This window comes from Suillus discolor (genome assembly GCF_016758755.1).
Source record: "Suillus discolor strain FC423 chromosome Unknown F5147scaffold_8, whole genome shotgun sequence".
Taxonomy (NCBI): domain Eukaryota; kingdom Fungi; phylum Basidiomycota; class Agaricomycetes; order Boletales; family Suillaceae; genus Suillus; species Suillus discolor.
This window is the reverse complement of record NW_024541255.1, coordinates 413,238-426,240: the sequence shown is the minus strand read 5'-3', so window position 1 is coordinate 426,240 and position 13,003 is coordinate 413,238. Positions and strand designations below refer to the sequence as shown.

General features: G+C 46.9%; 6 protein-coding genes across 6 annotated transcripts; 4 read left to right on the top strand and 2 right to left on the bottom strand.

Moving 5' to 3' along the window:
* The first annotated feature begins 42 nt into the window (after positions 1-42).
* On the top strand, positions 43-667 carry F5147DRAFT_676535 (uncharacterized protein). The gene is made up of 3 exons (XM_041436040.1): positions 43-70; positions 121-404; positions 465-667. The coding sequence occupies exon 2, from the start codon at positions 121-123 to the stop codon at positions 382-384; it is 264 nt and encodes an 87-aa protein (XP_041296906.1). The 5' UTR covers positions 43-70; the 3' UTR covers positions 385-404; positions 465-667.
* Positions 668-1,248: 581 nt separating this feature from the next.
* Positions 1,249-4,306, top strand: F5147DRAFT_834299 (GMC oxidoreductase-domain-containing protein). The gene is made up of 16 exons (XM_041443904.1): positions 1,249-1,549; positions 1,610-1,861; positions 1,916-2,007; positions 2,061-2,240; positions 2,293-2,303; positions 2,352-2,471; positions 2,531-2,757; positions 2,806-2,895; positions 2,952-3,000; positions 3,049-3,186; positions 3,237-3,300; positions 3,354-3,442; positions 3,501-3,724; positions 3,773-3,792; positions 3,852-3,974; positions 4,024-4,306. Exons 1-16 carry the CDS (start codon positions 1,492-1,494, stop codon positions 4,144-4,146), a joined length of 1,860 nt encoding a protein of 619 aa, XP_041296905.1. The 5' UTR covers positions 1,249-1,491; the 3' UTR covers positions 4,147-4,306.
* Positions 4,307-4,640: 334 nt separating this feature from the next.
* Positions 4,641-6,307, bottom strand: F5147DRAFT_676525 (Alpha/Beta hydrolase protein). Its single transcript, XM_041436039.1, has 7 exons — positions 5,911-6,307; positions 5,729-5,854; positions 5,555-5,664; positions 5,414-5,502; positions 5,337-5,362; positions 5,155-5,284; positions 4,641-5,099 (listed from the first exon to the last, which is right to left on the bottom strand). The coding sequence occupies exons 1-7, from the start codon at positions 6,093-6,095 to the stop codon at positions 4,758-4,760; spliced, it is 1,008 nt and encodes a 335-aa protein (XP_041296904.1). The 5' UTR covers positions 6,096-6,307; the 3' UTR covers positions 4,641-4,757.
* A 190-nt stretch (positions 6,308-6,497) lies between these two features.
* Positions 6,498-7,824, top strand: F5147DRAFT_676523 (uncharacterized protein). Its single transcript, XM_041436038.1, has 2 exons — positions 6,498-6,648; positions 6,710-7,824. Exons 1-2 carry the CDS (start codon positions 6,624-6,626, stop codon positions 7,717-7,719), a joined length of 1,035 nt encoding a protein of 344 aa, XP_041296903.1. The 5' UTR covers positions 6,498-6,623; the 3' UTR covers positions 7,720-7,824.
* Positions 7,825-7,826: 2 nt separating this feature from the next.
* On the bottom strand, positions 7,827-9,188 carry F5147DRAFT_676521 (nucleophile aminohydrolase). Its single transcript, XM_041436037.1, has 9 exons — positions 9,094-9,188; positions 9,001-9,038; positions 8,906-8,947; positions 8,725-8,851; positions 8,547-8,671; positions 8,365-8,490; positions 8,132-8,308; positions 8,017-8,077; positions 7,827-7,960 (listed from the first exon to the last, which is right to left on the bottom strand). Exons 1-9 carry the CDS (start codon positions 9,113-9,115, stop codon positions 7,872-7,874), a joined length of 807 nt encoding a protein of 268 aa, XP_041296902.1. The 5' UTR covers positions 9,116-9,188; the 3' UTR covers positions 7,827-7,871.
* A 68-nt stretch (positions 9,189-9,256) lies between these two features.
* Positions 9,257-11,493, top strand: F5147DRAFT_676518 (peptidase family C78-domain-containing protein). The gene is made up of 11 exons (XM_041436036.1): positions 9,257-9,364; positions 9,426-9,544; positions 9,596-9,742; positions 9,796-9,925; positions 9,976-10,112; positions 10,166-10,234; positions 10,292-10,325; positions 10,373-10,413; positions 10,463-10,676; positions 10,724-11,056; positions 11,109-11,493. The coding sequence occupies exons 1-11, from the start codon at positions 9,312-9,314 to the stop codon at positions 11,209-11,211; spliced, it is 1,380 nt and encodes a 459-aa protein (XP_041296901.1). The 5' UTR covers positions 9,257-9,311; the 3' UTR covers positions 11,212-11,493.
* Positions 11,494-13,003: the final 1,510 nt, after the last annotated feature.

The window sequence follows — 13,003 nt, the reverse complement described above, 5'->3', positions numbered from 1 at the left end:
TGCCTGTTGTACATATTTGTCACGCTTAGATTCTCCCAGTCACACTTGCTTTTCTAGCACCAAGTTTGAAGTAAGTCGGAATCCCTACACTGAATAGTACCGACAATTCAATTGTATCAGATGTCCGCTATACCGCATACTCTCCGAGTCGTTCCAAGGATTTCTATAAAGCCGGGAAGTAAAGTTCTCCCACCACCGCTCACGAACCAGAATGAGCGTGCATTCAAAGAGCCTCTGCTCCGGATTATGGCTCGCAGGCAACAAGAAGCGGGTGATATATGGCCACCAAATTTGCGCATAGAGCCGCATGTCACGAAGACAGCTATTGGAAAAGCGCCGAAGGAGATGCGTGTTCAGCTGAAGAGATTGTTGAAGGAACGATGAACACGGCATGGATGTATCATGTAAGTGGTACAAGTTTTTCTCCTCTCTTGCCTCGCCTTATACATGTATCGTTATTACAGTATGCGCATACCTTTTCCGGCATGTCAAACATGTTCAACGTTATGATTGGCTACTGTAACTTCAAAATATATAATCGTAGTGCTGCTGACGCGCCAATCCCTGACTCCGCCGGGTCTAATTTTCCTCTTTGCGATTTCTTGTTATTGTTCAACACTCGTTTGCGCTCAATTTCTAATATGACAAGACCTGCAACATCTGTCCCAGGGACTAACCGCTTTGTCCAGAGATTTCCTGCTCTGTGAAAAGTTACACTCGTGCACTTCCTCTCTTTGACCTGACGTTAATTCTCCCCAACTATAGCTATGTACGGTTCGCCTTTGAACCTCCCGTTATTCGTTTCTTCAATGCTTGATGTTGCCAATCATCATCAAGCTGTGGGTCTCTCTCTTTTCTGCATGCTGTTGAGTGCTATCGCTGTTATATTTTACACTGCTTACTCGTAGGCTCTCTTTCCTGTGCATTGGCTTGTCCTTTCGCGCAGTATGCGATGTTCGTCTGCAAAGTCCCGTGCTGCATCGCACGCGTTCTTGACGAATGTTGTTGTCCGCTGTATGCGGTTGCGCCAGTTACTATAATGCACTTTATTACCCTGATTGACATCCATTGTGCTTCGAATCCCCTGAAAGTGTTGTGTGAGCATCTTGTCGACGTGTAGAGTTCTGAAGTGGCGCTCATCTGCCCGCTCGGCTAGTGACCCTATCATGTCTCTTCCATGTATAGATAGCGAAAATCTGTGACATTTTACATTTGCGTAATCATCTTCGCGTCGTTTAGCCCTTTTCTCGCTGTACCTATGTCTCGTCTCTCCTTATTTGCTCCTTGCTGAGGCTCGCTGGAGATCTCAGACTCTTGCGACCTTTCACCGGGTATGAACGCGGGAAAGCGTTGAATGTATCACAATAGCGTAATAATGCTCCGTTTATCTAAGTCTGTGTCAACTCGCCTTAACGCCAACACGTACTCTCTTTGTTATTATCAGTGAGGGATATAATTCGAATACACCGCTGACAATTAGTTTCCCGCTTGATGCACCCTTTGATGCCTCATCCAATCATATCAGAATTTGATATTATTTTTGCTGGGGGTGAGTGATACATCTCGCATTGTAGTGATTATCTTGACAGAACGTTGTATCATGGTTCAGGCGGTACCACAGCTTGTGTTGTCGCAGGCCGCCTGGCTGCATGGGATCCCTCGCTTAGTATCTTAATTCTCGAAGGGGGCCAACACACGCTCAATCAAGCTGCGCATGTGCAGCCTTACCGGTATACAAGCCATCAGGCGCCTACGAGTACCACCATGACATTCAACGTTGGAAATCCAAGTCCACGTCTCAACGGCCGTGCTCCTATCGTTCCATGTGCACATTGCATTGGTGGAGGCTCAAGTGTGAATGGTTCGTAGCGTTCTTGCACTAAATAGCATGACTTTGATACGTTGACTCGGTCAGCTATGTTTTACACTCGTGCGCCTGCCTCAGATTTTGATGACTGGGGAACCGAAGGGTGGGAATCTAAGAACTTGATCCCTCTCATGAAGAAGGTCCTCGATTGAATCGTCTTTATATTTCTCAAGCTGAACTACTTATCGCTTAGCTGGAGACATATGAGGTGCAGCCCGATCGCCCAACCCATGGGTACAGTGGACCTATCAAAGTGTCCTCTGGTGGATACAAACTAGGTGCCAGCGAAGAGTTCATCCATGTTGGCACAACGTATCACAAGAGGCAACAAGTCGAAGATACTGATGATTTAGAAACATGTAACACATACAGTGTGCGCCTCACGAATTTCTTTCTGCGGAGTCTGCTCACGAGATCCATTTCAGCCATGGGCGAAGTGAGCTTGTGCTGTCATCTATTGTAAATTGGGCTCATAGATGAGAAGGTACATCGACGGGACAACTGGAAGACGTTCTGATGCGGCTCACCACTATGTCTACAACCAAGCTCACAATGCAAATTTGAAAATATGGGTTGGCAAGCGCGTGAAGCGCGTAATATTCCAGTGAGTGTTGCACATTCAAGTTGGATTGCAACCTTGCCGATGTCTTGTTTGAATAAAAGAGATAAGCGTGCCGTAGGTGTCGAGTTCACCAGCGACCTAGTGTCTTGCCCAGATGCGGGTCAGTCATCAAGCATCGTGAGAGCATCAAAGCTTGTTGTTATCTCTGCTGGGGCATTCGGTTCGCCGGCCATCCTCGAGAGGTCTGGGATCGGTGCCGAAGCTATTCTCGAGCGGTGCAATATCGAGCAGCTGGTGGACTTGCCTGGCGTCGGAGAAAATTATCGAGGTCCGTGTTCAACCATTTTATTTCATGATGTTAACTTAGGGTTAATAGATCACAACGGCGTCTTTGTTCCATACTTTGCTGCTGACGAAGCTATTACTATGGACCCCCTCTGGCTTGGGAAGGAGAGTGTTGTCCAGGGTAAGCATGTTCTTGCTGTATTCCGGGTCCCTTCAAGCGCCCAGCAAATGTTTTAGAAAACCTGGCGCAATGGAAAATTGATGGCAAGTCACTTATTGCCCAAAAGTTGGTACAGAACCTTCAGTGCTAGTAACGTACTGATTAGCATCTCAGTGGCAGCGATGCAAAAATCAAATGGCGTCCTGATGACGACGAACTGAAAGCTATGGGTTCAGCCTTTCAACCACGTTGGAAAGAGTTCTTCCAGGACCGCCCAGATAAGGCTGTTGCAATATTTGCCCTTTGTGCAGGGTATGCACATTATTTTGCTTTGATATCGCACGAATGCTCACAATAGCCAGAACCGCTGGGTTACGCTTGCGTATCCTTCCTCCTCGCAATTACATGGTTGCCTGCTGTTTTACAGTACTACTCCCATATCTACTACCTCGTGATTTTTGTCCTGAATCTTCCAATAGCTGTATCCCGTGTCTGTCGGCAGTGTTCATATCAAATTGGACGAGAACGGCCAGGAAGGAATCGACTTCAATACAGGTTACCTGGATGAGTGAGTCGGTAATTTCAACTCACTGATGTGAGCTATGTGACCGCGACAATTTGCACAGTCCAACCGATATTGTACCTCTTAACTTTGGGTACAAAAAGATGCGCGAAATTCTTCGACGCATGCCTTCATACAGGGGTGAAGTCCCCGCCGGTCATCCCCATTTCCCAACGGGAAGCGCTGCAGTCTGCGGAGAAACGACCGGACCAGTGGACTTGAACGCGCCTGACTTAATCTACACAGCAGAGGATGACGAGGCGATCGATCGATACCATCGTGGTCGCAGTATGTCGCATCCCTATCGTTATGTTAAAATACTGAATTGATGCTCAGTGCAAACAACATGGCATTCGGTATGTACAGCTGAAACTTTCATGCTTTCACATGAGGTACCTGAGCCTTGCATGTGTAGCTCGGGACTTGCGCCATGAAGCCGAGGGCAGATCAAGGGGTCATTGACTCTCGGCTAAACGTGTACGGCGTGACAAACCTCAAAGTTGCGGACATGTCTATTGCGCCGAAAAATGTTGGCACAGTGAGTACTAGTCGGAGATCATTGACGTGCAGTCTAACCGTCTCTCTAGAACACGTATTCGACAGCGCTTCTCATTGGGGAGAAGGCTGCAATGATCATTGCTGATGACCTGGGTATTGAATGCAGACCATGCAGTGAGTTGTCGTGGAAAAGTCCTCGGTCGCGTCTGTGATTAGTAGGCGTCTTCGCAGGAGTGATCACGAGCATGTACTTTATGCGTCGATCATTGATACGCAATCAGTACGTATCTCAAAGTCTTGAGGACAGTAATTGGATTGCAAATTCTGGTAATAGTATATTAGTTTGCAGCTTTCTTCATACCCTCTAGCAAGTTGAAGGATCAGCACACTCTTAGTCTTTCTATTCCGCGCGTATTTTGCGTGCCAGTCAGTACTAGTAACTTCCCCTAGACAGTCTTGGGGGAGCTAGACTCAAAAGCACTTTGGGCGAGTTAGCAGCTAGTAACCTGGCTCAGCTCGGGGTGCACACTGCACGCTGTGTGACAGGCATATTAATGCCTTTGAACCATGTGCTCTGCTGTAAGAACCAACATCTAGAGCAGCCTCAATCATATCAGGTGCTGCATAGCAATACGACCAAGTTGCCTGCACATATGAACTGTACCATTCACACCCGTAGCTGGCAATTCCTGCAAAAACTCCTTGATACACCGCTGGAAGGTTCCTTCTTCATGGCTGCCAGGTATAATACATCAATAACTGGTCTCAGGGGAAATATAGGTATAGGCATTATGCACATATGGTAACACCGTATGGCAACAATTCAACTCGTGTCTACAGTAGCGACTGCAACTGACAGCCTCCCTTCTTCAAATGTCTTCTCCAGGAGCTCATTGAGTCTCGTCGTCCACTGCGCCGAGATTCCATGTCCCGTCCCTTCCCAGCAATGAAACTCGGCCTCAGGCATATGACGATGTAGATAACGACTGTTAGAACTACGTATTACGTGATCCTGGTCGCCTGTCAGGATGAGAACTTTAGGTATCGATGAGGATATCTTGCGCAACCGTGCAGGCGAGACATAGTGGGTAAGCCCCGCATATATCTGCGACAAAGCACCCAAAGGTGTTTGGGGTCGGGTGATCTTCAGACGCCGATGGTAAAACTTAAGGGAAATAAAGTCAGCCACTAACGTGCCATGAACGTATCACCATACTGACAGCAGATTGAACTTCTAAGTTAGTCCGTCCCTCTGGGTCATCTTCAGCCTTCTTTGCTAGCCACGGCTGAGGATACAGCATATCCATTACGATGGGAACCTTTACGTCAGGGTCCCCTGTCATTAATAGCCTACACATGAAAGGAATTAGCATGTGGACGTAGAGGGTGTATCATATCTGACCTTGTCATCGCCGTAGAACCTTTCAACTAGGAGAACTCAGTATGGATTTCATTAGTTACAAATAAAAAAAGACCTACAGGCGGCACATTCAGCCAGAATTGACAACCTGCTGTGGTGACAATCAAGCTCAGGGAAGTTATTCTATCGGGTATACGATCCGCGAGCTCTTGGGATACGGTGTAGGAACCACAATTTGATTTGAAAGACAATAAGAATACCTTGTGCTATCATTCCGCCCATCGAGAGGCCTACAATATGAACGCTACGTTCCTCGGTCCATTTCAGATAGTCGAGCAATACCAGGACGTCCTCAGCCATGCCGCTCGTTCTATAATTCGAAAAGAATCAATACCTATCAATACACATCAGCTAGAATCAAAGTAGAAACGCACGTGTATGGACCTCTCGGAGTTCCGCTCATACCCACGCCACGATTGTCGAGCACTAGTACCGAGTACTGGGGAAGTCTGCTGAAGTGTTCGACCTGGTATAACCATCCGAAGGATGTGCTATTAACACTACAAATGATGTTCTAGCAAACCTATAGTAAAGCCTTCAACTACATTGGACTCACCCCATGATAAAGACGATCTTCTCGGGTCCGGTGCCGTGCTGCTCATAGTACAAAGAGTGACTCTCAAACGGACCTTCCTGGCTGCGTAGTTGTGTTACAGGACAAAGACCTCTGCGAGTGCATGTGTCTGGGTCGAAAATTGTCTGATATTCGGGGCCCAAAACCTGGTCGTGCGCTACTGACATGGTTGTTTGGGAAGTTGACAGCTAGTGTTATGACCCGGATAGTACCCGTTGCTTATTATAAGTTGGACTTGAGCAAAGAAAGGACGGACTGAGAAATTGCCGTATCCATGATGCTACCGCGTCCTGCCAACACAGCAGTAGCTGCTATAGTCCAGGGTTCAGAAACATTTAATCCGGGGGTAATAATTACGGGCTCAGGTATTTTGCCGCATCACTGCCGCACCCATGATGTACTAATCAAAAATTATATTCAAGATCTTTATGGACGACGTAGACATATTATATACACATACAAGACAAGTGACTAGTACTTGTTGTGTGCGTGCGCCACGGATGTGATACGATGCAGCAAAATCCTAATATATAAAGGCCCAATAATTACTAATGATTCTGCTTGTGCGTGTTGTACACGTTACCAGACGAGTCGGATCATCCTCACTGTCAGCAACGAGCTCTTCTTTCTACTTTTTACAACATATATTGTCCTCACAGCCCAAGACTTTCACGAATCTAATTTTAGCTTCCCTAATGACTCCAACGTCTGTCTCCGGGGGTGAGTCGTACGCTTACTACTAGATCACTTGGCCCACCCGATACTAAGCAGCACTTTTTAGTCCCAGCCAAGTTGCTTGCTGTGTTCCCATTTCTCGCAGTCGCAGGCGCTTATGTAGTCATGGTTTGGTGTCTCCACGGAAATGGCCTGATTGAAAAGATACACGCAGGATGTGGCGCGCCAGTAGAGGGGGCATCGTTCCCAACGCGTATCTCATACACCAGTATCTCCCCTCTCGATTTCAACCTCTGCGCCATCGTTACGTTTTATCATGGCTTAATGAACACCACCTACCAACCACTTCTAATCCTCATGTCCACTACGCTTGCTGCAATCGCCATCATCCCTTTCGCAGAAGCCACTCGCGAATATCACCCTAAGCGGCTCAATATACCTGGGACTATTGGCATGATTTACCAGAACTGCAGCTCTGCAGTGGTCATGCCGATTTATTGGTTTGCTTTCGCGCTTACTGGTGGCACGACCCCTCGCAGCGATAGAATCAATCAAGGGAACGCAGAAGCACTTTTATTTGCCCTTGTTGTTGGCTATGCTATCCCCACTGCTTGCATGGTGGTTCTTGAAGATCCAGTGGTGACTGCCATATGGCAGTTCTTCCCTGTGTACATGGCAATCGCCCAGTGGGCACACTCCAAAATCCGACCCCCCTCGCATCACACTGGGTCGGGATACGGCACTGTTCAAGCCATGTACTTGCTTATATACGTCACTTCCGCTTATTTGCACGTTGCCCACATCTGGCCTCTTTTCAACAGTCCAACACTCGTCCAAAAGCTTATAATGCCCCCTACCTCTCTTTTGGACCCGTCAAATTCTATCAGTGAAGGTGTTGCAGCGTTCCTGAAGTGGGACATAGTATTTACAGCGGGCTCGACTTTTCTGATAACGCTGTGGTTCGCCAGAAGTCTAACAGGCTTAGCGGTGCTAATTTTGTGGCACGTGTCGGCTACTTTCTTAGTGGGACCCGCAGCTGCAATCGCAGGAGTAATGATGTGGAGAGAATCGACAATAAATGCACAGGCCATTGTCAAGGAAGAGAAAGCTCGATGATGGTTGTCACTAGGAGACCACACCGTATATAAATCTTGAGTAGTTTTTTTGAGAAAATGTTGTAGAATGCAGCAGATTTGAAAAGGCTCAAGCGCTCATGGACGGGCTCACGGGAAAGGTAGATGGAATTGCACGAGAACATACGTATAAGATTACTGTCCAGAAGACTGATCCGCCCGCGTTGCCATTGCTGCCTGCCCAGCGGCAGTCGCCGCCAGTCTGGACCGTTTCCTCTCGGCCTCTGATTACAGCAATCAGTGATCTTTAGCATTCAAAATCAGCATGCAGAATACATACCTGCTTCTTTCTCCCGCTCAATCTCGGCAACAATTGCTTCGATCTCAGGTAGCTCCAAGTGCTATTAAGTTTGTCAGCGACCAATGAATAATTATAAAATAAGATGAAGTCGAACCGTGACTTTGCCATAACTTTCCATGACACTGATCTCGATGTTTTTCGCTCCTGTCTGTACAACTTCAAGAAGACTTTTGACCGTCAGCTTTATGCTTTCTTCGCGAGTCATGCCATCTTTGTGATTTTTCTCAAGGAACTCGCGGACCGTTTTCGACGATCGACCAATTGCATTGGCCTACACAAAAGGTAGGCTATATCAGTCACGTACTATACAGTGGAGAATGTACTAACCTTCCATGCACTATAGATACCACTCGGCTCAGTCTGGTATAGTCTTGGTCGCGAATCATGTGGGTCAAACCCGATGATTAATGTTGAGATACCAAATGGCCGTACACCACCGGATTGTGTGTATTTCTGGGGGAGTATAGGAATGAGGGTCAACTCCATGCCAACAGCAATCGACTACTGACCTGCTGTATACCAGCAATGTGTCTTGTAATATACTCTACTGTGACGGGATCCTCTACGGTAAGTCGATGACTTTGACATTCTATCCGCGCTTTATCGATGAGGACTCTGCCGTCCGCGGTCAAGCCTGCATGATGTGAGATCAAACGATGCGACCGAGCGGGACATTCAGAAGCGTACCGGCAAATGCCAAGCAGATATGGTCATCAAGCATTACAACCTTTCTAACGGTACGGGGATCTTGGAGTTGCAAGACGGATTTCTTTTCGACGCCAAGGACGACCACATCATTACCCCGAACACCGACCTACCAGATCGACAATGAGCGCCACCATTAAGCTAAACAACGTCACAGTCTTACAGCACATGTTCCCTTGCGAACAGCTTCAAGGGCATACTCAACCTATAGAATAGATGGAGCAAAGATCACGGTCATTGAGACGCGACTTCACCGACCTGGAACAAGTGACCATCCGGAGAGAAGACAGTAAGTGCTGTACAGAGATCAGTAGTTGAGCTTGGCAGCTTCTGCAAATGTCAGAGACGCACCGCGATCGTATGACCTAGACATAGCTGCAAGCAAGTGGTGGATGTGATCTACAGAGGTGATACGAAGTCTTGTATGCTTGAACGCGCGTCGAGGCTGGCGTACGTTCGCTTAGTAAGCGGATCCATTTATATCGAAAACACGACCAACTAATTACAGTAACATTTAACCGCCAACAAGTTAAAGTGCAGTACTTACTTACTTGCGCGACACGAATCGGATGGACTCGGACGATGAGATAGAAATTATTGGCGAGAGCAGCTCACGGCCATCGTGAGTGAAGCCATCAAGTATATCGTTATCCTGCGCAAGCTTATTCTGGCGATACCACCAGCTGCGCTCAGGCTGGCCCAACACTGTGCCAGTTGTGTGACATGAATTTTGACTCCGAGAACCTCAGCGAACTTCAGCGCCAACAGCACTATGAAACGCACTTCAACTCCAGCTCTAGTAGTACGCATCTACTGACATGTTTTATGCTCCGCGTTCTCACATCTTTGATAGAACAACCTAGTAATAAATTCAAGAAACCAGCAATACCCAAAGACTTGTTCAAACCTTGCAGCTTCCAACTACCACTTAGGAAGAAACCGGCAGATGAATTTTGGTATCCTACCCTGTCGAGACCGCCACCTGATAACTGCTGTCCAGGTATGTCTATTAGAATTCACGTGGACTGCGTCCCCTGAGTATAATTACACCAGGCTTGATTCCGCTCTTGAAACATGCTTTGAAGCAATATCATACCAAAGGAAACACACGCAGAGCTGTTCTCTGCCATGAATCAGCTACTCATATCTGTGTCGAGGCATTTGACCGCCGATGGGGATGTGGGTAGGTATAACACCAGTCACTGTTTCTATCTAATTGACGTGCCATATCAGATATCGCAATTTCCTCATGGCATGTGCTGCGCTCATGGATCAGCAAATCCAGAACATATATTTTGCCTTACTAGATGACCCTTTCCCCCCTGGTGTTCGCAATTTGCAACGTTGGATAGAAGCTGCGTGGAAGGAAGGTGCCTCTGTCGGCATCTGCAAGATTATCACAACACTGAGTTACCTTTGGCAGGTTATGACCGTGAAGGTGCCAAAGACTTAAGGAACCTGGTAGACACAAATAAATGGATTGGTACAGCAGGTACGACTAAAAAAACTGCTGCTTAGGGTTCCGATTGATTCATAAGCGCGCTTTCAGAACTCTATACTGCATTCACATTTCGTGGAGTCCCGTACGTCATTCCCTCTTTGTAAGACAACGTGCTGAGTCTTCATACAGCTCGCAGCTCGTAGATTTTGATCTTTCAAAAAGCGAGAAAGGTGACTTTCAGTTCTACATTGGCGAGTATTAGACTTATCCCACTGTCAGGGATTCAAGTTATGATAGACTGGATTGTCCAATATTTTTCGCCACCAAATCCAAAACAAGGCACGGTGACTGATGTCCTCCGCGGCGCTTCACCTGTGATTGCAACGGACAAAATGCCTTTAGTTCTGCAGTTCAATGGCCATTCTCAAACAATCATTGGATACGAGATCTCAAAGAATGGGGACACCAATCTTCTCGTATTTGACCCTTCAAGGTAAATTTGCTGTTGTGAGGTGAAGACATTGATGCAATATCCCCAAGACCACCTAGACTGAGCATGCGTCGAGCTGCAATAGCTGGGCCTTCTTCTGTTGTATGGGAACAGTCTCGGACAAATCAAGTGCTACAGTCTGTCAAACATCCAACGTCTAACGGACGCTCCTCGAAGCTGAAACGTCCTTCATCGTCTTCCGATATACAACAGCACAAACGAAGTAAATCATCTGGATCAGACGACGAGATCATCATCGTGGAAGACTCTGACACACCCAGGAATGACCAGGGATCGGGCATTTCTCCAGGTCAAACGCAGCCATTGACACTTGACCCTAGCAACGCCGTTAATCACTTTCGGCTCGGCACGCGTAAATTGCAGTGCGTATTCTTCTATTGCACGGACCATGCGGACTCAGTGACCTGTCCTCAGGCGCAAGCAAAACTACCAGATACTGTACTTTCCCATGACCGATCCATGGTCCATTGAAGAACGTAACAAGCGAAAGGTAGTAACGAGCATCTCGTGTGGTTGATTTTTCTTGTTTTGACCCAACAGTCATGTTTCCCAGTAATTCTTCAGCATCACACCTCGTAATTTGACATGTTTTTGATCACGCACCTGTACAGGATAGTCGATGGTGGAGCATGACTGTGTAAATCCAGGCGAGATGAACATTGAACCGATATTCTTTTTGTCCCCTCAATTTATTCGGGCACATCTACGTGTGATCCGCTGACGTGTCTGCTCTTTCCGCAAAGTTTCGGGGTGACAAACTATGCAACAGAGCCGCCTCCTTCCGCCTCCGCTTCAGGCTTAAATACTTTCATAGCGTTGCCCAGGCATCATTATACGAGATTCTCCGTTGCAGAATCCATATCATCTATTGCACAAATAATGCGTTTTCCCTTCCTTTGCGTTGTTACCGCTTTGATGCTATGTGTCTGCCAGTGCATGTGCGCACAAGGGCTCGCATTGCAAAGTATCACGTGATTGCTGTCATCCCCTTTTTTGTTGGGCGTTCGATGCGACTCATGTGAGTATGATCGGTTTACTTTTTTGCGTTCAGAATTCAATCTCTCGACTCATCGTTTGCCTTGTGATACCAATAGCCTTATAGATACTGCGATGACCCCCCTCCGGATCCCCCTTCCCGTTGAGGATGACACGTCGTGACAATAAGTGAGTTCTACTTTCGCATTGAAATGCTATTGGTACCGTGATTAATGGCACAATATATAGCTCCTCGCTAAGTTCATCAGTATGGTTGTCTCTGGAGTCTGAGTGAATATCCCTGATGTTCAGGGATTCGAGTTGAAGAATGCGTTAAACAGATGTGATATAGTAAATGCCTAGAGGAATTCTTAGTGACATGCAAGTGCTGTCAAGCTTTGTATGAAAATTTGTCAGAGTTCCTGGTCCTTTAAGATCTACTCTGCAACTACAATATTTCTAGTATCCTGACGTTGTTCATGCATCATGGTTGAATTATGGTTGTATCGTAATTAGATGTTACATATATCGATAGACCTGAAAAGTAGTAGACTTGGTCGCTGTTATTTATTATCGGAGAGATGCCCGCTCTAGTATATGAATCGTCCCATCTATTCATCTGTAACTAATTGAAAAAGAAATTGGACGTCGCCGTCAGAGATGCAGAGTAGTTAAGGCAGTCTAGCAGGCCCTCCCCACAGCTTTCCGACAGGTAAGTTCTACGGTTCAGCGCACCAACTTGAAAGTATCGACTCCGACTTACGCAGTACTTCGCTGAAGTTTTGCAGAAAGCTACAAGCGACCTCAAAGTTCATTAATCATTTGCAAGCCATTGCGAAGGACCGCCGTGTAGGCGCGATGCTCATCATGCCGAATAACGATCGTGATCACGGTGCAGTGCGGGCACAACAAGGAGATTATTTCTAGAGTTCAACAGTTGACTGAGGGAGACCAGCATTTTTTGACGAAGGCTATTAAGCAGATATGTTAATTGCACGTGTGGAGTATTCACGATTATTGATACGTGCCCAGAGGTGTTGAGCAAGATTAGGGCTTCGCAAGGGGATATCGGTGTCGGAGAAGCCAGCATGATGAAGTCGGTCATTGGTTTTGAAGAACGAGTCATCCGTAGTGATGTAATATCCAGAGACGACCGTCATCACCTCATACAGTGTAAAAGAGATCAGGTCCTTTCAGAGAAGAGACTTTAGAGAAGAAAACAAACTATGACGGCGCAGTGTCTAAAAAGGACGATGCGTTGACGCGGTTACGCGAAGCACACAGGGGCATTGAGAGCAGGCACAATGAAAGTGCGTACGGGATGATGCGCGCTG